Source organism: Hippopotamus amphibius, chromosome 9, assembly GCF_030028045.1.
Source record: "Hippopotamus amphibius kiboko isolate mHipAmp2 chromosome 9, mHipAmp2.hap2, whole genome shotgun sequence".
NCBI classification, from domain to species: Eukaryota; Metazoa; Chordata; class Mammalia; order Artiodactyla; family Hippopotamidae; genus Hippopotamus; species Hippopotamus amphibius.
Window position 1 is genome coordinate 58174485 of NC_080194.1, and position 23690 is coordinate 58198174.

At 38.4% G+C, this 23690-nt stretch overlaps 1 protein-coding gene across 1 annotated transcript in view; it reads right to left on the reverse strand.

Moving 5' to 3' along the window:
* The window catches only part of DEUP1 (deuterosome assembly protein 1), a 108393-nt gene extending 101380 nt beyond the window's left edge, over nt 1-7013 (reverse strand). Inside the window, exons 1-2 of the mRNA XM_057749307.1 lie at nt 6957-7013; nt 5751-5823 (exon numbers count right to left, since the gene is read on the reverse strand). Of these exons, the coding sequence (XP_057605290.1) occupies nt 5751-5797 (47 nt within the window). The 5' untranslated portion in view covers nt 5798-5823; nt 6957-7013. The remainder of the gene's footprint in view (nt 1-5750; nt 5824-6956) is intronic.
* Nucleotides 7014-23690: the final 16677 nt, after the last annotated feature.

A 23690-nucleotide genomic window follows, 5' to 3' on the forward strand; every position in this document is an offset into this window, starting at 1 on the left:
GAACACTCTTTGACATACATCAAAGCAACATCCTTTTTGACCCACCTCCTAGAATCATGGAAATAAAATCAAGAATAAACGAATGGGACCTCATGAAACTTAAAAGCTTTTGCCCAGCAAAAGAAACCATAAACAAGACTAAAAGGCAACCCTCAGAATGGGAAAAAATAATTGCCTATGAAACAACGGACAAAGGATTAACCTCCAAAATATACAAGCAGCTCATGAAGCTTCATACCAAAAAAGCAAATAACCCAATCCACAAATGGGCAGAAGACCTAAATAGACATTTCTCCAAAGAAGACATACAGATGGCCAACAAACACATGAAAAGATGCTCAACATCACTCATCATCAGAGAAATGCAAGTCAAAGCCACAATGAGGTATCACCTCACACCAATCAGAATGGCCATCATCACAAAGTCTGGAAACCACAAATGTTGGAGAGGGTGTGGAGAAAAGGGAACTCTCCTGCACTGTTGGTGGGACTGTAAGTTGGTACAGCCACTATGGAAAACAATTTGGAGGTTCCTTAAAAAACTACAAATAGAACTACCCTATGATCCAGTCATCCCACTCCTGGGCATATACCCAAAGAAAACCATAATCCCAAAAGAAACTTGTACCATAATGTTTATTGCAGTACTATTTACAATAGCCAGGACATGGAAGAAACCTAAATGCCCATCAACAAATGAATGGATACAGAAGATGTGGCATATATATACAATGGAATATTACTCAGCTATAAAAAGGGATGAGATGGAGCTATATGTAATGAGGTGGATAGAACTACAATCTGTCATACAGAGTGAAGTAAGTCAGAAAGAGAAGGACAAATATTGTATGCTAACTCACATATATGGAATCTAAAAATGGTACTGATGAACTCAGTGACAAGAACAAGGATGCAGATACAGAGAATGGACTGGAGAACTCGAGGTATGGGAGGGGGCGGGGGGTGAAGGGGAAACTGAGACGAAGCGAGAGAGGAGCACAGACATATATATACTACCAACTGTAAAACAGTCAGTGGGAAGTTGTTGTATAACAAAGGGAGTCCAACTCGAGGATGGAAGATGCCTTAGAGGACTGGGGCGGGGGGGGGGGGAGTCAAGGAAGGGAGGGAAAATGGGGATATGTATATAAAAACAGATGATTGAACCTGGTGTACCCCCCAAAAAATATAAAAAAAAAAAATGTAAAAAAAAAAAAAATAGGATTGGCAAGCTAAAAAAAAAAAAAAGACAGTATGGTACTGGCACAAAAACAGAAATATAGATCAATGGAACAGAATAGAGAGCCCATAGATAAACCCAAGCACACATGGGCACCTTATCGTTGACAAAGGAGGCAAGCATATACAATGGAGAAAAGTCAGCCTCTTCAAAAAGTGGTTCTGGGAAGATTGGACAGCAACATGTAAAAGAATGAAATTAGAACACTTCCTAACACCATACACAAAAATAAACTCAAAAGGGATTAAAGACCTAAATGTAAGGTCAGACACTATGAAACTCCTAGAGGAAAACATAGGAGGAACACTCTTTGACATAAATCACAGCGAAATCTTTTTTGTCCCACCTCCTAGAGTAATGGAAATAAAAACAAAAATAAATAAGTGGGACCTAATGAAACTTCAAAGCTTCTGCACAGCAAAGGAAACTATAAGCAAGACGAAAAGACAACCCTCATATGGGAGAAAATATTTGCAAACAAATCAACAAAGGATTAATCTCCAAAATATATAAACAGTTCATCCACCTCAATGTCAAAAAAACCAACAATCCAATCAAAAAATGGGCAGAAACCTAAATAAGCATTTCTCCAAAGAAGACATACAGATGGTCAAGAGGCACTTGAAAAGCTGCTCAACATCACTTCTTATTAGAGAAATGCAAATCAGAACAACAATGAGGTATCACCTCATACCGGTGAGAATGGGCATCATCAGAAAATCTACAAACAATAAATGCTGGGGAGGGTGTGGAGAAAAGGGAACGCTTTTGCACTATTGGTGGGAATGTAAATTGATACGGTCACTGTGGAGAATGTATGGAAGTTGCTTGCAAAACTAAAAATAGAGTTACCATATGACCCAGCAATCCCACTGCTGGGCATATACCCAGAGAACACCATAATTCAAAAAGACACATGTACTCCAATGTTCATTGCAGCACTATTTACAATAGCCAGGTCATGGAAGCAACCTGAATGTCCATGAACAGATGAATGGATAAAGAAGATGTGGTATGTATGCACAATGGAATATTACTCATCCGTAAAAAGGAACACAATTGCGACATTTGTAGAGACATGGATGGACCTAGAGACTGTCATACAGAGTGAAGTAAGTCAGAAAGAAAAACAAATATCATATATTAACACATATATGCGGAATATAGAAAACGGTACAAATCAACTGGTTTGCAAGGCAGAAACAGAGACACAGATGCAGAGAACAAACATATGGACACCAAGTGAGGGGGGGTGGCACGCCATTGGGGTGGGATGAATTGAGAGACTGGGATTGCCATATATAGATGGCTAACAAACATATGAAAAGATGCTCAACATCACTAATCATTAGAGAACTGCAACCTAAATGCCCATGAACAGATGAATGGATAAAGATGTGGCACATATATACAATGGAATATTACTGAGCCATAAAAAAAAATGAAATGGAACTATATGTAATGAGGTGGATAGACCTAGAGACTGTCATACAGAGTGAAGTAAGCCAGAAACAGAAAAACAAATACCGTATACTAACTCACATATATGAAATCTAAAAAAATGGTACTGATGAACTCAGTGACAGGGCAAGAATAAACATGCAGATGTAGAGAACGGACTAGACATGGTGGGGGGTGGGCAAAGGGGAAGCTAGGACGAAGTGAGAGAGTAGCATTGACACATATACACTACCAAATGTAAAACAGGTAGCTAGTGGGAAGCAACTGCCTAACACAGGGAGATCAACTTGATGATGCGTGATGACTTAGAGAGCTGGGACAGGGAGGGTGGGAGGGAGTTGCGGGAGAGAGGGGATATGAGGATATATGTATAAACACAGCTGATTCACTTCGTTGTACAGAAAAAACGGGCACAACACTGTAAAGCAATTATATTCCAATAAAGAGCTTAAAAAAAAAAAGAAAAAAACGAAAAGGACAAACCCACTTAAATATAACTTTCACTTAGAAGTTCAGGTTGATTATTATGGCACAAACACCTATAATTGGGAGAGATCTTGAATAAATAAAAATCAAAACCTGTTATAACCCAGATGTCAGAGAATAATGACTCACCCACATCATAAATGTTCTGTGTAAAAGCTCCTACCTTAGGCGTTTGCATTTTCTGTTCCTCCTGTCTGGAGCTTTCTTCTCCCAGACATAATCTCTGCTCAAAAGCTGCCTTACCAGGAATCCTTGCTTGACCACCTCATTCACACTCTATTCCTCTCATCCTCAGCCTGCTTTATTCTTCTGCATATCAACATGTGAAACACGTCTACACCTCCCACTCTCTGTCCCACTAATGTACAAAGCCCTTGAAGGAGTGTTCTCTGTTTTGTTCACCACTATCTTCCTGGTGCTTAGACCAATGAATGGCTCATTGTAGACTTTAGATAATTATTTGCCAAATAAAGGTTGTTCCACAAAAGATAAGTAAAGATATACAGGTCACATGGTTTGATAAGCATGTTACAAATGCCTGATGAATGAGGTTTTATTATCTTCATGATCTAAAGTTTTACATATTTCTCAACAGTGCATAGGACAGAGGCAGGTTCTCCATTCTTTGGAGACCATGGTTGACAAGGTCTGGTCCCATGTATGCTGTGATGAGTGGTGGATTCCTCATGGAAACCTCCAGTAATTCTCATTCACTTCTGATTTATAATTACATTGTATCCAAACAAGCTCTATGGTTCCCTACTAAATTTTAAAAGTTCTTAAAGGTTTGTTTCATAATGATTTTTGCATGAGTCAGAGAGCTTAGCATGGTGCCTGGCGTACATTCAGTACTCCATACTCTTTTCCAAAAGAATGAGTGAAGAGAAATAGCAGTCTCCGTGGCCGCAGCTTTATAGGAGTGAAGTGATACCTGGTACCCAACCTTAGGTTCAAGACCTTCAATCTGCATCTTAGCTCTTAGTGCCATCGTCACACCAGGGACCTAACACCTGCTCAATCCAGAATCCTATCCTGGCTCTGCTACAGATACCAGGCACGATGCTTCCCACATCTTTTTGCCATCCATTTCCAATGAGGCGAAGAATGCTGGGATTGAAACCAGACATATCTGAATTCAAATCCTACCTCCTCCAGCAACCAGTTGTGTATTCTGGGTCAAGTTCCTGCTTTATTTCTCTTTCTCTACCTTTCTGAACTCAATGTGACAGACACTGCTAGTTGTCCATCTTCTTCCTTTTATTATAGTACCTCTAAGCTTTAACTGGTCACATGGCTGCCCAGTTAGAGACTGCATTTCTCAGCCTTCCTTGCAGCTAGCTCTTGCCCTGGGGCTAAGTTCTGGCCAATGGGAAGTGAACAGAAGCTAGGCTTGCCACTTGCAGGTCATACTCCTAAGAGGAATAGTCTTTCTCCTCTTGTCCTTCCCTCTTCCCTCTGGCAGGAGCACAGTCATGATGGTGGGAGCTGAAGCAATCACTTTGGGCCCAGAGCTGGAAATCATGTAGTGAGTATGGCAGAGCTGCCCTACCAGCTCTGGTCTGCTCATCTATGAACTTGTACATGAGATAGAAATACACTTCAATCTTTTTTAGCCCTGTGTTTGGGGGTCTCTTTGTCACAAGAGCTTAGACTATACTCTAATAATATGCTCAATTTTGTTAGTTGTAAAATGAGAATGATACCTAGCAAGGCTTTTCTAAGGAGGAGTATGCAGCAGGAGTTTAAAAAAGTGATAGCTATTATTATCCAGACTTGTTCAGCTTTCCTTTAGCCTGATGTCAAGTTATGGTCTGAGCAGAATAACTGAAAGTGAGCTCCCTGGAGTGGTCTGACTAGTGCCAAAAAGTTAGTCACAGTCAAGATTAGGCACAATAATACCAACACCATCTCCCCCATCTTCTCCACTCCCTCTCAACTCCCCAAGCTCTGGGGTCAGCCAATGGCCAGTTGGCTCATGAAACAGTAGGAAGAGAAACCTTTATGGTGCTGATGGCAGGGAAGGGGTGAGGACAGACACATGTCAAAAATAATTTAATTTTTTCACAATGGCAAAAACCATAAGAACTCTATTCCTTATCTCTTCCTGAAACTTTTGGTAAAATATCCAGTTCTTACTGCAGTTTTGAGGAGCTAAATCTGTTTTGAGGCTACGTTTAAGTTTTGAGTTCAACCTTAAGGGTAAGCCTGGAGGGATGCTTGGACACTCGGTGCAGCAGAAAAGAGCAAGCTGGCCAGGAGCTGTTGCACTGTGGAAACCCAAGAGCACATGAGGCCTATGTGGGCACCCATCACTCTAAAACACTGGAAAAATTCACTGAAAGTTGGAAAATGGTGATTTTTGAGTATAGATCCATAGTCAAAACTGTAAAGACTCCAACTGTAGATTCTTAATTAAAGTCACTTGAATTTCCCCCTAATCTCCTCACCAAAAATAATTGGTACATCCTTCTACTTATACTAAATTTCAAAATTCACATACCATTAGGGAGATTTTGGTATAGTTAAGTACCAACTTATTAAAAAGAAATGTCACGGCACTTACCCGATTGTAGTATGGGCTTGATTCTCCATGTCAAGAAACTGTTGCATCTGGTTTGTATTTCTTGATTTTTAATCTGTGGGGGGCAAAAATGATCCAGATTCCTAAAATGCTTACATTTTTTAACCTAAAAAATAAGAAAATTTTGCTACTGGCCAAACCATGTTGTTTTTCTGAGTGTAATAGCTCTTGGTTCCACAAAATGTAGAAATTTGCGTGTGTGTGTGCGCGCGCCCCCTTGCATTTATGACATTTGCTTAGTGATGAGTTGAAATAGATGCTACTGACTGAAATGAACATTCGTTCACTATCTACTGAACACCAGCTTGGTGCCAGGTACTTTGCAAGGTGTGAGCACATGAGAGGAGTAAAACAGAATTTCTGCTCCAGACTAGGGTCCCAGCTGAATGTACTCAAGCCTTCCTTCCTGGTGGGTCTCCTAAAGGTTTGCCTTTGAGTAGATTCTTGCTTCGTCCCTGTCTCGGTTTGGTTAGAATGAATATACCATGAGATTTAGGACAAAAAGGCTAAGAATTGCCTACAGGTAGAAATTTTACAATTCCTCAGCGGCTCTGTGGGAACCCGCCCACCCTTCTGACAAAATAGGGATGTTAGTACTTCCTAAAGTAAACAGATGTTTTTCCCAGCAACACGGTTTTAATTAAAAAATAATCTATGAGGATAAATGGAGAAGTATTGAAAAGAACTTCGACTCCTCTGAGTAAAATTAAACAGCGTTCAAGACGGTATAAAGTGGGAAGGAGTCACGGGAGGGAGGGGATATGGGGATATATGTATAAATACAGTTGATTCACTTTGCTGTACAGCAAAAACTGGCACAACAGTGTAAAGCAATTATATTCCAATAAAGAGCTTAAAAAAAAAAAAGACGGTAGAAAGAGGAGGAAGTCTGGCGGGCTCATGTCACTCTCAAATCAGAGTGATTTAAGGGAGACGCTGGAATTGCGAGTTGAGCAGAAGGGCGAGGAGCAGGGATGGGGAACGAAACCTTGACCAGTACACTCATTTCGTAGGTTCCCAGATCCCTCACTTTAACATCAGGGAAACTGAGGCACAGACAAGCCAGGTGACTTGCCCAAAGCCACGCAACTACAACGTAGACCTTGCAATTTAGGGAGAATCTCTGTTCTGAGTTAGAGGGGCGGTCTGAGCCTCTCCCGACGCCCCCCTCGCCCCGCGACCCCAGACCTGCCAAGCGCAGGGTTGAAGGCTAGCCTCCGCGGAACAGCATGTCGGGGTCCCCCGTCCCTCCTGGGCAAGCTAGGCTGAAGGGCGAGGGTCCAGGACCGGTTACCTGCGCTGCGCCGCGCTCTCCCGAGAGGTCTGAGGCCCCGGAAGTACGAATGCCGGAGCCGCCGCCAGCCCGGCCCGCCCCGAGCGGCCCCGCCACCTTCCGCGGGCGCGGCGCTCCTGCCCGCCGTCTCCTAGGCCTTTACCGCCTCCCGCTCGCGGCCCGCCGCCCGTCCGCCTCGCGGCCTCTGGTTGCCATGGGGACGCGGCCGAAGTCGCGGCCGCCGGGGGTCAGGTGGGGGATGGGCGCGGCAGCCGGGCGGGCTGGCCGGCGGGAGGCCGGGGCTGGCGCGCTTTGCCCGGCTCCCCGGGACCTCGCCGCTCTGCAGGTCTGCATGCTCAGTAGACCCAGGGCTCCCCGAGACCACCTTCTGGATGCTTTCCACTTTGTGGCTCCCACTGCTTAGCAAAGTGTCCGGCACCCAACAGAGATCCGAGAAATATCTGTCGAATGAATGAAGTAACGAAGGAACCGTGTAGACAGCTGGGGGGAGGGAGGGTTCTTCATCCAAGTTCCTTAAATATCCCTCTTACCCACGTTTGAAATGATACGAAAAAGAAATAGACTCAACGGCAAAGAGAGCCGCCCCTCTATTCACCAAGGTGTCCTCCAGCTAGGAAGAGGGGGACTTTTTTTTAACTGCATTGCTCCGTGCTCAGCGACTCTGGTCGCTATAACAGCAGCAACCGTACCTGTCTTTCCCGTCCAGCGCATTGGGTCCTTAGAGCAACTCTGCGAGTTAGACGGAGCCGACAGTGTTGCCTCTCTTCTAGGGAGAAGGAGAAGCTCCTAAGTTGGCGGACGCGGACGGAACTCAGAGTGATTGATTCCAAGTTCTTTTCTTCACCAAATTCCAAGAATAATTGATGACAGAAGCTCTGTCTCATGGTTCTGATTTCAAGAAATGATAGGAAAGAATATACACATACATACTTGTGCGTACACACACACACACCCATTTTTTTCTACTGATACCACGAGTGATATTTTTAAGCATTTAAATTTTGTGTTTGGAATATATTCTAGCATATATTTTAGGGACAGAATTCCTTCCCATTACATTCAGTTGATTAATTTCTAATTCTTAAAATCTTTTATTTGCACTCCACTTTCATAATATTAACATTAATTTGCTACTTTAATACCGCTATCAGTTTAATACTGACCTCAATTCCTCCATCTAAATTCCATCTGAATTTCAAAAAAGCCATTTGCTGTTTCTTGACAAATTGAGTTTCATAGGTGAATTGTGTAAAGTAACTCAGGTTATTAGTTCTAATAAGTGTTTCATAGTTCTCATTATGATTGAATGAAGAGAGTGATCATTTTATCTTAACTTGAAACCTTCCATTATTCTGTAAACCTTAGTCATATTGTCTATTCTTGTCTAAACTGGATGGATCAGTGTATTTATTCTGACCCCATGAAGGGGAAAATGGAACTAGGAATGAAATTTAATGAAGTTTAAGGATGCCCAATACCACTGGCACTGTGTAGCTCTTTACCATTGATAAGTACTTTTATATTCATTTGTTCCTTATATGCACAAATGTACCATGTGACACAAGTGTAACAGGTGTCATTATAGCTCCTTTTAGCATATTATGAACCTAAGGTTTAGAGAGAATAAAAAATTTGCCCAAGAGGATGCATGTAGTTCAAGTGCAGCTAAGATATGAACCAAGATCATCTTCAAAATCTAGTGCTCTTCAAACTCTGTCCAAAAATTAAGGTTGAGTAGATTTCTTTAGCAGTCAGAATCTTGCATAGGTAACTGTAGATGTGTTTAAAGAAATACATTTTCACAAGAAAGAATGAATGTGAGCAGGGCTTGCAAAATATAGGTATGTGAGAGTTCACATATTGTGATAGATTTAAAGAAAATTTCAATTTAGAATAGAAATACCCCATTTAATTTAACAGGAATAATGGTTTCATTTCAGGATGAGACTTAATGCTTAAAATGCAAAGACCTACCCTTCCCCTTTCTCACCACTCCATGACTCCCCACCATCGAGTAAGAACGGCAAAGCCTTGAATTTACCCTGAAATGTATTGATACCTATTATTAGATCTTTTCAAGTGAAATTGTTTTGAAAGTGATGAGGAGAGGATCGAGGATGGTCTATAGAAGAAAAGCTAAGGGATGAATTATATAGAATAAATAATAATCATTGCCATAGACTGAACCTTAAAAATTGAAAAATCTTCATTAACAAAACAGTTTTCATGCCAAAATTTATAATAGTAGAACAGAAAACAAACACAACTTTAATATGTGCAAGATTATATAAATTACCTTGATATCTGTCTTTTTATCAACAAGGGAATATTTATTTTTATATCATTTTCAAAAGAAGGATCAAAATTATATATATTACAATAAAAAGTTATGACTACCTTATGCATCGAAAATATTTTACAAAAAAAATTAACAATAATAATTATTAAATAACCATACAATTGGAAGAATTCATTAAGGGGAACTAGTCCAGCCCTTCATTTTACATAAAGTAACTCAGACCCAAAGAATTAAAATGATTTGGCTAGTTTTATTTCTAATTAATGATGAAAATAGAAATTAGAGCCCAGGTTTTTTCCTTATTGTATCTTGCCACTTCTATAAGAGGAAGCAGGTTGAGAGAGTTTTCTGGAGATGCTTCAATGCATATTCTAGTTGAGAAAATAGCCGTTCAGGAAGAGAAGATTCAGTCTTTAGAACCAAGCCCACCCTAGAGACAGCACTGTCCCATAGAAATAGAGTGCACACTATCTATTCATCTATGTAATTTAAAATATTCTAGTAGTCAAATTTAAGAGGTAAAAAGAAACAGGTGAAGTTAATTTTAATAGTATTTTTATTTAACCCAATATATCCAAAATATGTTTTCAACATATAGTCAGTATAAAAAATTGAGATATTTTACATACTTTTTTTCTATACTAAGTCTTCAAAATCTAATGTGTAGTTTATACTTCCAGCACAATCAGTTCATAGAGCCATATTCAAGTGCTCAATAGTCACACATGACTGGTGGCTACCATCTTGGACAGCGTAGCCCTAGAATATGGGTGCCTGGTCAATGTACTAAAGCACTTTAAGTATGAAAGGTCATACAGTGAGAGAGATCCTAAGTAATTTGGGTGTGATTTGAGAGAAACTAAAAGTTTCCTCCCTCAAAATCCTCATTAACTTTCTCTGCGTTGGAAGAAGAATTGGAGAAATGCATAATTGGGCCTCTTTACCAGGCAAGGTGAGGCCTTTCCCTGCATCGTGACTCACAGTGCTGTCAGTTCTTCTCATCGAGGCTGCCTCTCCAAAGAGACTTCAGACAATTCAGATTTGATGAGAGGGCCTTACCTCTTAGTGTCTGCTGGCTAGGGGCCCAGGTGCCATGGAGGCACATCCTCCTGATGGGAATTAAGAGCACTAGGTCTCATTTTGGGTTCAGAAAACAAAACTAAATTCTTTGGAAAATGGCTATCACGTTTTTTCCTATACTCTTCCTTCTTAAAGGCCCTTAGTGTTTTGCTCTGTGCTTGTGAAAATATTACCCTGTCTTGGAAATTAAGGGAAACCAAAGATTTTGTACAGTCTTGAGCTAAAGTTTCATGGATGGAATAGCTTATTTCCTGGAATCAGGCATGGCAGGGTTAATGCTGAAGTGAAAGGTTCACAACAGGGAAAAACAAATTTGGAGCCAGGGGTCAACTCTTTCCAAAATTTCATCTCTATTAAAACCTTTCAGGTTTTGAGCTAGTATGATAATGAGAAATTATTGGGTCAAAATCTAGGAGAGGAGAACCTAGAGAAGTGAGCCCAGAGCTCAATGCTGTTTTTTCCTAGAAGGCATTTAAAGCTCTGGAAAGAATAATCACAAAACTGAGCAGCAATTCTGGTATTTTTTTGAAGCAAAGGGGCTGAAATACAAAGCCTGGGCTCACCCCAGATAAGGAGTCAATAAATACCCTCTGCCTTTAAGCTAGAACCCCAAAGAGCTTTGCCCTCAGGAAAATGGTGAAGTGGAAATAAATCAGTCCTCTCACTAACTTGCAGACCAGCTTTGGATTACCTAAGTAATTCAGGACAATCTCAGTCTTTGATCATGGATGAGGCAGTATCAGACTGGTAGATTAAGACACCTGGAGAAAGTGAGCAAAAATTTTCTCTGGTGAAGATTAAAATCATTCTAGGCCTAAAATTCTTCTTAAGAATAATTTCTCAAATACCAGAACACACACAAATATAATCTAGGATCTGGAAACAAGATGTCATCAGGGAAAACCAGTAGAAAGTACAGACCACAGAAACAGAGCCACAGAAGCTTTATATATTAGAATCGGATAAAGATTATAAAAATATGGATAATATGTTTAAAGAAATGAAAATAAGATTGAAAAATCTGTAAGGAGGACTAAATATAAAAAGTGACTTAGCATATTTTAAAAGGAACCAAGTAGAAATTCTAAAACTAAAAAAATTACCAATAACGAAAATTAAGAGCACAACAGATATATGTAATAGTAGATTTGATACAGGTACAGAGAGAAATTGTGAACTGGAAAATAGGGCAGAAGACATTTTCCAGATTGTAGGGAAAAAAACTATTGGAAAGTATTTTAAGATGAAGGTTTACAACTTTGGTACTTATTAATAGCATTATTTGTTATTATGAAAATAAAAATAGATAATATACATGAAAGTATCTAGTATATGCCCTTGCATTTAGTGGGTACTCAAGAAGTATTTGTTGAATTTGAAATTATAAAAAAATTAATTTGGTTATTTCACAAATCATCTTTGTCACTTTTTATAACTTCAATTTCTTTGTCAAAATATTCTGGTTTCTCTTTTAATTTTTAAACCTATTAATCACAGTCATTTTCTATTTTGTGACCTATGATTCCTGTCTCTGACATTCTGGGAGATATTACTGCTAGTTCTTATCATATTACCTTATTTTCTTAAGTGTTCTATGATTTTTGACTGTGAGATAATTTGGAGGAGGAATTTATTCCTGGGACATCTTTGAAGCTAGAAATGAGGTTAAATTCTTCCAGAGGATTTGCATTTGCTCTCAAGAGTTGCCTTAGGGTAACCAACCCCAAATTACTTTACATTAAACTTTTGACAAGAGATTTTCCAGACAACACAGGTAATATGAATGAATGAAAAAATATGTGTAGGGACAACTTATGATACAAATTTCCAGAGAAAGAATTTTCCTTCACCCACTGTCAAGATAGGTATGTGTTCTACTGTTCCATTTTTGTGACTTAAAAAATAAATGTCTTGGGGCTTCCTAGGTGGTGCAGTGGTTAAGAATCTGCCTGCCAATGCAGGGGACAAGGGTTCGATCTCTGCTCCAGGAAGATCCCACATGCTGCAGAGCAACTAAGCCTGTGCACCACAACTATTGAGCCCATGTGCTGCAACTACTGAAGCCCGTGTGCTTAGAGCCCGTGCTCCACAACAAGAGAAGCCACGGCAATGAGGAGCCCACGCAGCACAACGAAGAGTAGCCCCCACTCACTGCAGCTAAAGAAAACCGGGCACAGCAAAAAAGACCCAACACAGCCAATAAAATAAATAAATAAAAATAATAAAATTTAAAAAAAGTCTTTTATTTTAGAAGTTTTAGATTTATAGAAAAATTGTGAGGATAATACAGAGAGTTTCCATATACCCCACATAGAGTAGCCCTTATTATTGACATATTAATATGGTCCATTTGTTAAAATTAATAATCAGATGCTGATATGTTATTATTAACCACAGTTTGTACTTTACTCAGATTTCCTTAGTTTTTAATCTAACATCCTTTTTTCTGTTGTGAGATCTCATCCAGAATAACACATTACCTTTAGTTATCATGTCTCCTTAGTCATCTTTTGGCTGTAACAGTTTCTAAGAATTTCCTTGTTTTTGATGATCTTGACAGTATTGAGAAGTGCCGGTCAGGTATTTTGTAGAATGTTCTTCAATTAGAATTCCTCTTTTCTCATGATTAGATTGGGATTATGAGTTTGGGGGAAGAAGATCACAGAAGTAAACTGCCATTTTCATCACATTGTATCAAGGGCTACATACTATCAATGTGGTTTATGACTGTGGATGTTGATCTTGGTCACCTGGTTGAGATGGTGCTTGTCAGGCCTCACTGTAAAGTTACCCTCCCTTTCCTTTCCATTCTGTGTTCCTCAGATGGAAGTCATTATGTACAGCCAACACTTAAGAAGTAAGGAGTTTTGCTCCATCACCTCCTTAAGGGTAGGGTATCTATATAAATTATTTGAAATTCTTCTGCATGGAAGGTTTTTCTCATCTCTCCCATTTATTTATATTAGTATAGACTCATGGGTATTTATTGTACACTTTGAATAAGCCAAAGCTATTTTATTTATTTATTTTGTTTCTCAAATTGTTCCCGCTTTGGGCATTGGGAATTCTTTCAGTTAACGTCTATGTCCCTTTGACATACCCTCATCACTGTGGGGTTTAGTTTAGTTTAGTTTTGGCCTTTTTTTTTTTTTGAAACACCTCATTACTTTCTGGCATTATAAGATGTTCCAGGCTCATCTTTATAAATATCTATATCTACAACTGTCTATAAATGCTTCTATATGTAACCATTTGTTTCTTTATTAAGCTAAACATGAGTTCCCATTGTAATCTCCAACTAATCTATTATGTGGATCATTCTAACCTCCTTTCCTTGCTTATGGGTAAACTCCTACTCCTATAGGAAAAAAGTGGCTCCCACCATCCACCATCTATTTACTTAACTATTCAACTGCATAACTATACAGTTATGGCAGTATTAGAAGCATTAACCTGTACCCTCTGAAAAACAACTTTATCAATTACAGTACTTATGCACAGTTAATTTTGCCTTTGTTTTTACAGATTCTATTCATACCCAAAATTACTTAGATCAGTACCTTTTCCCCTTACCTCTTTCATACATTTGTAATATAGTTAGATTCTTTTGCCACATTCTGCATTCCATCCTGGGATCCTTCAACCTCCTAAATCACTTAAAAAAACTTTGTATGCATTAAAGTTCATTCTTTGTCTCTCACTTTTATAGTGAGAGTAGGCTTTGGGGATCCCAGCTTTATGCAGGGATCTTCTATTGGAATCCTAACCTGGGATGGTCCTAGGCTTTATATCCCATTGCCCTTGTGCCCATAGTCATCATTGTGTAAGAAGAAACTCTCAGGGCAAAGCTGATTTTAGCATTCACTCCCTTGTTAGAGATCTTGCTTTCACTTGGGTTTATAGATCTGTTGGTTCCATTCTTTCTTTCCAACTCAGCAATATATTTATACTTTATATAATATTTTATTTGTTTTGATAAGGAGGGTTGTTCAGTCAATCAAACATGCTGCCAGAATGGAAGTCCTTTCTACATTATTTTAAATGTTTTCATATCCCATTATATATAAATGTCCTTTAAGTTTCCTCAGCTCTTTATTTTTAGAAACAGGAAAGGTAAAAATTACAAATGGGTTAAATAAATAACACTTCGAGATCAGCCTCCATCCGCTATAAATAGTGTTGTGAGTGTGAGATTAAAGAACACAATATAGCCATGTGTAAGTAAGAGAATATGGCTTTAAAATATACATAGAACACAGAATTTTGTATTAGGAAATTCAATTATTGTTATTTTATTGTTATTTTATCAAAATGACTTCTATGAATTGAGAATTACTTTCTGTGTATCTCTGAGTGTCATGTTTCCTAGTTATCCTATGAACAGTGGTTAACATGCAGTTGGCTGAATAAAACTGAGTTAGAGATACATGAAGAAACAAATTTCAATGAATAAACATTCTGTCATCACCACGAGAGACTGCAGCACCTGTTTTAGAGAGATACCAGTGTTTTATCCACTTTAGTGTCACCCTTCAATGAGCATGTGAAACAACACGCAGGTTGAAGAAAAATGACTCCCAGTACCCTCGTTTCTTAGGCTTGTGTTGCAAGACTACTCATCATGTTGCCACTATTATGCTTCTTTTTGTCCCTGGTATAAAGCATGTTAGCACTGTCACTGTTGCTACCAAATATGAGTTGTTATGCCTATAATAAAATGTTATTCCAGGAGGTATCTGAGTTCAGTGTCGAGGGAACATGAGTTTGCCATGTTCAATAGGAAAAAAGAAAACCAAAGCATTTTTCTCTCTTCCTTTCCTCCAACAAAAATGATGAAACCTCTTAGATATGTCTCAGAAAAGGAAGCAGAGAAATGTGTACCGTGAAATCTAGTTCCCAGTGCCCTCACGTACAGAGCTGCTTACTCCCAACCTGCTTGCATTCTACAGTGCTTGATTCTACAGAAGGCTTGTTAGAAAACAACTTTTGACAGTTTAGGGAGTGATCAACTCTAAAAAATAAATTTACATTATTCTGATGGAACATTTTGAAGTGTCACCTGAAAAGTATACTCACCTTCAGTCTATGGTAACCTCAACATCCAGAAACCCAAATTATCTCTGAAAGTTTGTAAATTGCTTTTAAAGAAGGCATCAGTCTCGTTATCATGGTGTTGTGTTGAAATTTATTATGCAGTCCTATTTCTAAACTGACTGGGAGAATTTTCTCAGCTTGACATAAATCCTTAGATGGTAGAGACTGGTGATCATTGTGAGAAGAAACCACATTTTCTTTTTTTTTCTCTCTTCATGGTCAAACATTTCAATTGCATTTCTCACTTTGAGTCTAAGTCACTTAACCATTGATGGCTGAATTAAGTCTGTTAACAATGAAGGAAAGGAAAATTCATTCTTCTGAAACAAGAATCAATAGCAGTAGGCAGTGCCCACCAGGCAGGAAAAAATATATAATCTCAATGTTCATCATTTAAAATTGTGGAATTCTTATCTTGAACCCTCCTTTTCCTTTGAACATACAATATGAAAATACAACTATACAAGTGATTTACTTCTGAGAAATTCAGCTGAGTATTATAGAAAGAAGATGGCCTTTGAATTCAGACACACAAGAGTTTGAATCCCAACTCTGTCACTTAACAGCTATATGACTGTGGCTAATTTATTTAATCTCACTGAATATTAGTTTCCTCATTTCTATAGTGGGAAATAACAATAGTTACAGGGCTGTAGTAAATATTAAATTAGGTCAGCGATGTATATAATGTACTTGTCATTCAGTAGGTACCCAATAATAGTTGGAATTAGCATCATTATATTGGTGTTTTTATGATAATATTATTGTTATATAACTATTCTGCTGTGTTTTAAATATTCGGAGAGAAAAAGTATTGCGCTTTTAGAAGCAAATTATCCTGAACAAGTTAAAATAAAGAGCTTAGTCAGAGAACATTTGAATGATAATTAAATATTGATAAAGGGAAAGGAAAAGATAATTAAATTAATTGGTTGCTAAGGTATTTTTTTTAACAATTAAAAGTCAACACCATGGGGTTAAATAAAGACTATCTGTGTGTCAAAATTTCATTTACTATTCCATCATTCATCCATTCAAAAACATTTGTGTAATGTCAACTATATGCTAGGCCTTGTGGAAGAGGAAAGATCAAGAGGTAGGATCATGCAAAGAAAAATTCATCTGAAATAAGCAAGGTGCTTTTTTCAAGTCATAAATATACAAAAAGATGCTCATCCTCACCAATAAAGAATACAAATTAATAAAAATATCAAATAGGATTGAGAAAAATTAAAAAGACTAATAACTTAAAATCGGCAAAGGTAGAGAGACACTCTCATCCACTGTTTGGAAGAGTGTAAATTGTTACAATTATTCTGTGGAGGCAAATTTGACAATATCTACCTAAATTTAAAATGTGTGGCATTTGGAAAGATGGTGGTGAAGTAGAGGTACATGGAATGCATCCCTCTCCACAGATGCATTGGGAATGCACCAAAAGATGCAATAATTCCCACAGAGAACCAATTGAATACCAGCAGACGACTTTGGACACCAGAAAGGACTCCAAGGATCCTGACATAACCACTAGGGAGGCGTTTACGATGGCTCAAAGAGGGTGAAGTGGCTGAGCTGTGGCAGACAGGAGGGAGTGAGAAACACATGGAAGGTCCACACCACGGCTCAGTGTTCCTGGACTGAAACATTGATTCACAGGTGAATGGGGGTCTGGGAGTGGAAGCGTAGGAACTGGAGAACTGGTTCAGGGTGAGAAACGTTGTTGGCAGTGAGAAGATGGACTGAGAGGACAGGAGGGAAGAGGTCTGCAGCGAGGAGTGCCTGCCCCAGAGAGCAACAGGGCTGTGGTGGCAGCTGGATGCTCCTGGCTCACGGGCGGGAGGGAGGAGCAGCAGGCGTATCCTCTCTCTCTCTCTCTCTCTCAGTGCCTGCAAAGGGCAGAGGAAGGACCCCTGTGGGCCAAGCTAAGGCACTCAGGGATAACAAAGGCCCTCAGGTGGGGCTGGCTTAGAGTGCCGGAAGCAGAGAACAAAAAGCCTAGAGAGAGGCCCAACTCTGAGACATTCTGATTACACCTGAGCCACCAGCATCCCTCTGCAACAGGCACCTCCATGCCCGACTGAACCGCCATGACCCAGACAGTGTGCCACTGCTCACTCACTCCCAGGGGAAGGAGCTACTATCGTACCCCCTCCCTCCCCACACACCAGTGCTTACAGACAAAAAATAAAGGAAGCTCTGCTGGTCACAGAATAATACAAAAAACCCAAGGTGGGTAGAAGGACACTTACAGCTGAGACCCCAAGGAAACAGAAATATTAGTATTAATTCTATTGAATGGTTCCATTCTGGGGTCAGTTCTAGTTTGTTTGTTTTGTTTGTTTGTTTGTTTGTTTTATTAATTACTAGCTTAGTCCTAAGGAATCTACAAGTTATACAACATATTTTTTTCTATTCTTTATTCTATTTTTAGCCTTTTTATATATTTCTATTTCTAGCTCAGTTTTTTGTAATGCTGACTATATATCACTCCTAACTTCTTTTCATCTCTATCTTTTACACATTTCTATTTCTTTCTTTATATTTTCATATTTCCAGTCACTCTACACTCTTCTGTTGCCCTTTCTTCTATCTTTTTTAGTTTATTTTATCTTACCATACTTATAAGCAGCATTATCAATCTGCTCAGTCTCCTTGCTTTATTCTCCAGATGACACACTGCCTTGGTATTTATTATTAGATTTTTGTCTTTATCTTAGTTCTCAGTATAATTGTCTAATTTCATTCTGAGAATCTCCAATCTGTCTTGCGGTACTCTAGCTCTTTTTTATATTTGATCCTAGCTTTCAATATCTCTGCGGATTTGTGTTTGTGTGTGTGTGGTATTATTTGTTTGTTTGTTTGTTTTTGCTTTTGTTTCTGTTTTGTTCTGTTTTGGTTTTGAATTTCTGTTAGTTTCTCCTTTGAATGTCTGATAGCATACTGGGATTCTTCTGTCAGGTCTTTCTAGTGCCTCATGTTCTATTGGATTCAGTATTTGTGTGTCTCATACATGTATGTGTTTCCTACACTTAGTATTTGTTTGACTAAACACTCTGCCATTAGTCTAGGGCTTGGACAGTCTTCTTGGAACCCCTTTATGGCCAAGACAAGCAACCCCTGAAGTTTGGATTACCATGAAAAAACAAAGAAACACCATGCAGGCAAAGGAGCAGGAAAAAAACCCACAAGACCATATAAATGAAGAGGAAATAGGAAAAATGTCTGAAAAAGAATTCAGAGTAATGAGAGGAAAAATGATAAAAAATCTCAATAAAAAATACAGAAAATACAAGAAACAGTTTATAAGGACTTAGAAGACCTAAGGAACAAACAAGCAGCAATGGACAACAAAATAACTGAAATTAAAAATACTCTAAATGGTATAAATAGCAGAATAACTGAGGCAGAAGAACGAATAAGTGAGTTGGAAGATAGAATGGGGAAAATAACTGCCACAGAACAGGAAAAGAAAAAAGAATAAAAAGAATGCAAGACAGTCTCACAGAACTTAGTGATAACATTAAGCGCACCAACATTTGAATCATAAGTGTCCAGAAGAAGAAGAAAAAAAGAAAGGGTCTGAAAAAATATTTGAAGAGGTTATAGTGGAAATCTTCCCCAACATGGGAAAGGAAATAATTAACCAAGTCCAAGAAGCACAGAGAGTCCCATACAGAATAACCCCAAGGAGAAACACACCAAGGCACATATTAATCAAACCAATGACAATTAAACACAAAGAATAAATATTAAAAGCAGCAAGAGAAAAGCAACAAATAACATATAAGGGAAAACCCGTAAGGATACCAGCTGACCTGTCTACAGAAACTCTGCAGGCCAGAAGGGAATGGCAGGATATACTGAAAGTCCTGAAAGAGAAAAACCTACAGCCAAGAATACTCTACCCAGCAAGAATCTCATTCAGATTTGATGGAGAAATCAAAAGCTTTACAAACAAGCAAAAGTTAAGAGAATTCAGCACCACCAAACCAGCCTTACAACAATTGCTAAAGGAACTTTTCTAAGCAGGAAACACAAGAGAAAGAAAAGACCTACAAAAACAAACCCAAAACAATTAAGAAAATGGTAATAGGAACATGCATGTCAATAATCACCTTAAATGTAAATGGATTAAATGCTCCAACCAAAAAACAGACTTGCTGAATGGATACAAAAACAAGGCCCTTCTATATGCTGCCTACAAGAAACCCACTTCAAACCAAGGGACACATATAGACTGAAAGTAAAGGGATGGAAAAAGATATTCCATGCAAATGGAATTCAAGAGAAAGCTGGAGTAGCAATACTCATATTAGACAAATTAGACTTTAGAGTAAAGACTATTAAAAGAGACAAAGAAGGACACTACATCATGATCAAGGGATCCATCCAAGAAGAACATATAACAATGGTAAATATCTATGCACCTAACATGGAAGCACCTCAATACATAAGGCAAATACTAACACCCATAAAAGGGGAAATCGACAGTAACACAATAATAGTGGGAGACTTGAACACCCCACTTACATCAATGGACAGATCATCCAAATAGAAAATAAATAAGGACACACAAGCTTTAAATAACATATTAGACCATCTCAACTTAATTGATATTTACAGGACATTCCATCCAAAAACTACAGAATACACTTTCTTCTCAAGTGCACACAGAATATTTTCCAGCCTAGATCACATCTTTGGTCACAAATCAAGCCTTGGTAAATTCAAGAAAATTGAAATCATATCAAGCATCTTCTCTAAGCACAATGCCATGAAACTAGGTATCAATTACAGGAAAAAAACTGTAAAAAATACAAACACATGGAGGGTAAACAATACACTACTAAACAACCAAGAAATCACTAAAGAAATCAAAGAGGAAATCAAAAAATACCTAGAAACAAATGACAATGAAAATACAACAACCCAAAACCTATGGGATGCAGCAAAAGCAGTTCTAAGAGGGAAGTTTATAGCAATACAGTCCTACCTTAAGAAACAAGAAAATATTGAATAAACAACCTAAACTTACACATAAAACAATTAGAGAAAGAAGAACAAAGAAACCCCAAAGTGAGCAGAAGGAAAGAAATCATAAAGATCAGAGCAGAAGTAAATGAAAAAGAAATGAAGGAAACAATAGGAAAGATCAATGAAACTAAAAGCTAGTTCTTTGGGAAGATAAACAAAATTGATAAACCATTCACCAGACTCATCAAGAAAAAAAGGGAGAAGATGCAAATCAACAGAATTAGAAATGAAAAAGGGGAAGTAACAACAGATATTGCAGAAATACAAAATATCATGAGAGACTACTCCTAGCAACTATATGCCAATAAATTGGATAACCTGGAAAATGGATAAATTCTTAGAAAAATACAATCTTCCAAGAGTGAACCAGGAGGAAATAGAAAATATGAACAGACCAATCACAAGTACGGAAATTGAGGCTGTGATTAAAAATCTCCCAACAAACAAAAGCCCAGGGCCAGATGGATTCACAGGCGAATTCTATCAAACATTACGAGAAGAGCTAATACCTATCCTTCTCAAACTCTTCCAATATATAGCAGAAGGAGGAACACCCCCAAACTCATTCTACAAGGCCACCATCACCCTGATACCAAAACCAGGCAAAGATGTCACAAAAAAAGAAAATTACAGGCCAATATCACTGATGAATATAGATGCAAAAATCCTCAACAAAATACTAGCTAACAGACTCCAACAGCACATTAAAAAAATCATACACCATGATCAAGTGGGGTTTATCCCTGGAATGCAAGGATTCTTCAATATATGCAAATCAATCAACATGATACATCATATCAACAAATTGAAGGATAAAAACCATATGATCATCTCAATAGATGCAGAAAAAGCTTTTGACAAAATTCAACATCCATTTATGATAGAAAACTCTCCAGAAAATGGGCATAGAAGGAAATTACCTCAACATAATAAAAGCCACTTATGAGAAACCAAAAGCCAACATCATTCTAAATGGTGAAAAACTGAAAGAATTCCCCCTTAGAACAGGAACAAGACAAGGGTGTCCACTCTCACCATTATTATTCAACATAGTTTTGAAAGTTTTAGCCACAGCAATCAGAGAAGAAAAAGAAATAAAAGGAATCCAAATTGGAAAAGAAGAAGTAAAATTGTGACTCTTTGCAGATGACATGATATTATATATAGAAAACCCTAAAGATGCTACCAGAAAACTGCTAGCACTAATTGATGAATTTAGTAAAGTAGCAGGATATAAAATTAATGCACAGAAATCTCTTGTATTTCTATACACTAACAATGAAAGAGCAAAAGGGATATTAAGGAAACTCTCCCATTTACCATTGCAACAAAAAGAATAAAATACCTAGGAATAAACCTGCCTAAGGAGGCAAATATCTGCATGCAGAAAACGTTAAGACACTGATGAAAGAAATCAAAGATGATACAAACAGATGGAGGGACATGACATGTTCTTGGATTGGAAAAATCAACACTGTGAAAATGACTGTACTACCCAAAGCAATTTACAGATTCAACGCAATACCTATCAAATTACCAATGGCATTTTTCACAGAACTAGAGCAAGAAATCTTACAATTTGTATGGAAATGCAAAAGAGCCCGAATAGCCAAAGCAATCTTGAGAAGGAAAGATGGAGTTGGTGGAATTAGGCTTCCTGATTTCAAACTATACTATAAGGCCATAGTGATCAAGACAGTATGGTACCGGCGCAACAATAGAAAGGAAGATCCACGGAACAGAATAGAAAACTCAGAAGTAAGCCCAAACACATATGGGCACCTTATCTTTGACAAAGGAGGCACGAGTATACAATGGAAAAAAGACAGCCTCTTCAATAAGTGGTGCTGGGAAAACTGGACAGCAACATGTAAAAGAATGAAATGAGAACACTTCCTAACACCATACACAAAAAGAAACTCCAAATGGATTAAAGACCTACATGTAAGGCCAGACACTATAAAACTCCTAGAGGAAAACATAGGCAGAACACTCTATGACATACATCAAAGCAAGATCCTTTTTGACCCACCTCCTAGAATCATGGAAATAAAATCAAGAATAAACAAATGGGACCTCATGAAACTTACAAGCTTTTGCACAGTGAAAGAAATCATAAACAAGACAAGAAGGCAACCCTCAGAATAGGAAAAAATAGTTGCCAACTAAGCAACAGACAAAGGATTGATCTCCAAAATATATAAGCAGTTCATGCAGCTTAATACCAAAAAAGCAAATAACCCAATCCACAAATGGGCAGAAGACCTAAACAGACATTTCTCCAAGGAAGACATGCAGATGGCTAAGAAACACATGAAAAGATGCTCAACATCACTAATCATTAGAGAAATGCAAGTCAAAGCCACAATGAGGCATCACCTCACACCAGTCAGAATGGGCATCATCAAAAAATCCACAAACAGTAAATGTTGGAGAGGGTGTGGAGAAAAGGGAACTCTCCTGCACTGTTGGTGGGAATGTAAGTTGGTACAGCCACTATGGAAAACAGTTTGGAGGTTCCTTAAAAAACTACAAATAGAACTACCATATGATCCAGTAATCCCACTACTGGGCATATACTCAGAGAAAACCATCATCCAAAAAGAAACATGTACCATAATATTTATTGCAGCACTATTTACAATAGCCAGGACATGGAAGCAAGCTAAATGCCCATCAACAAATGAATGGATAAAGAAGATGTGGCATATATATACAATGGAATATTACTCAGCTATAAAAAGGAATGAGATGGAGCTATATGTCATGAGGTGGATAGACCTAGAGTCTGTCATACAGAGTGAAGGAAGCCAGAAAGAGAAAAACAAATATTGTATGCTAACTCATATATACAGAATCTAAAAAAAAAAAAGTACTGATGAACCCAGTGAGCGGGCAAGAATAAGGATGCAGATGCAGAGAATGGACTGGAGGACTCGAGGTTGGGGGGAGCAGGGGATGAAGGGGAAGCTGGGAGGAAGTGAGAGAGTTGCATAGACATATATATACTACCAACTTTAAAATAGATAGCCAGTGGGAAGTTGCTGTATAACAAAGGGAGTTCAACTTGATGATGGATGATGCCTTAAAGGGCTGGGACAGGGAGGGTGGGAGGGAGTCG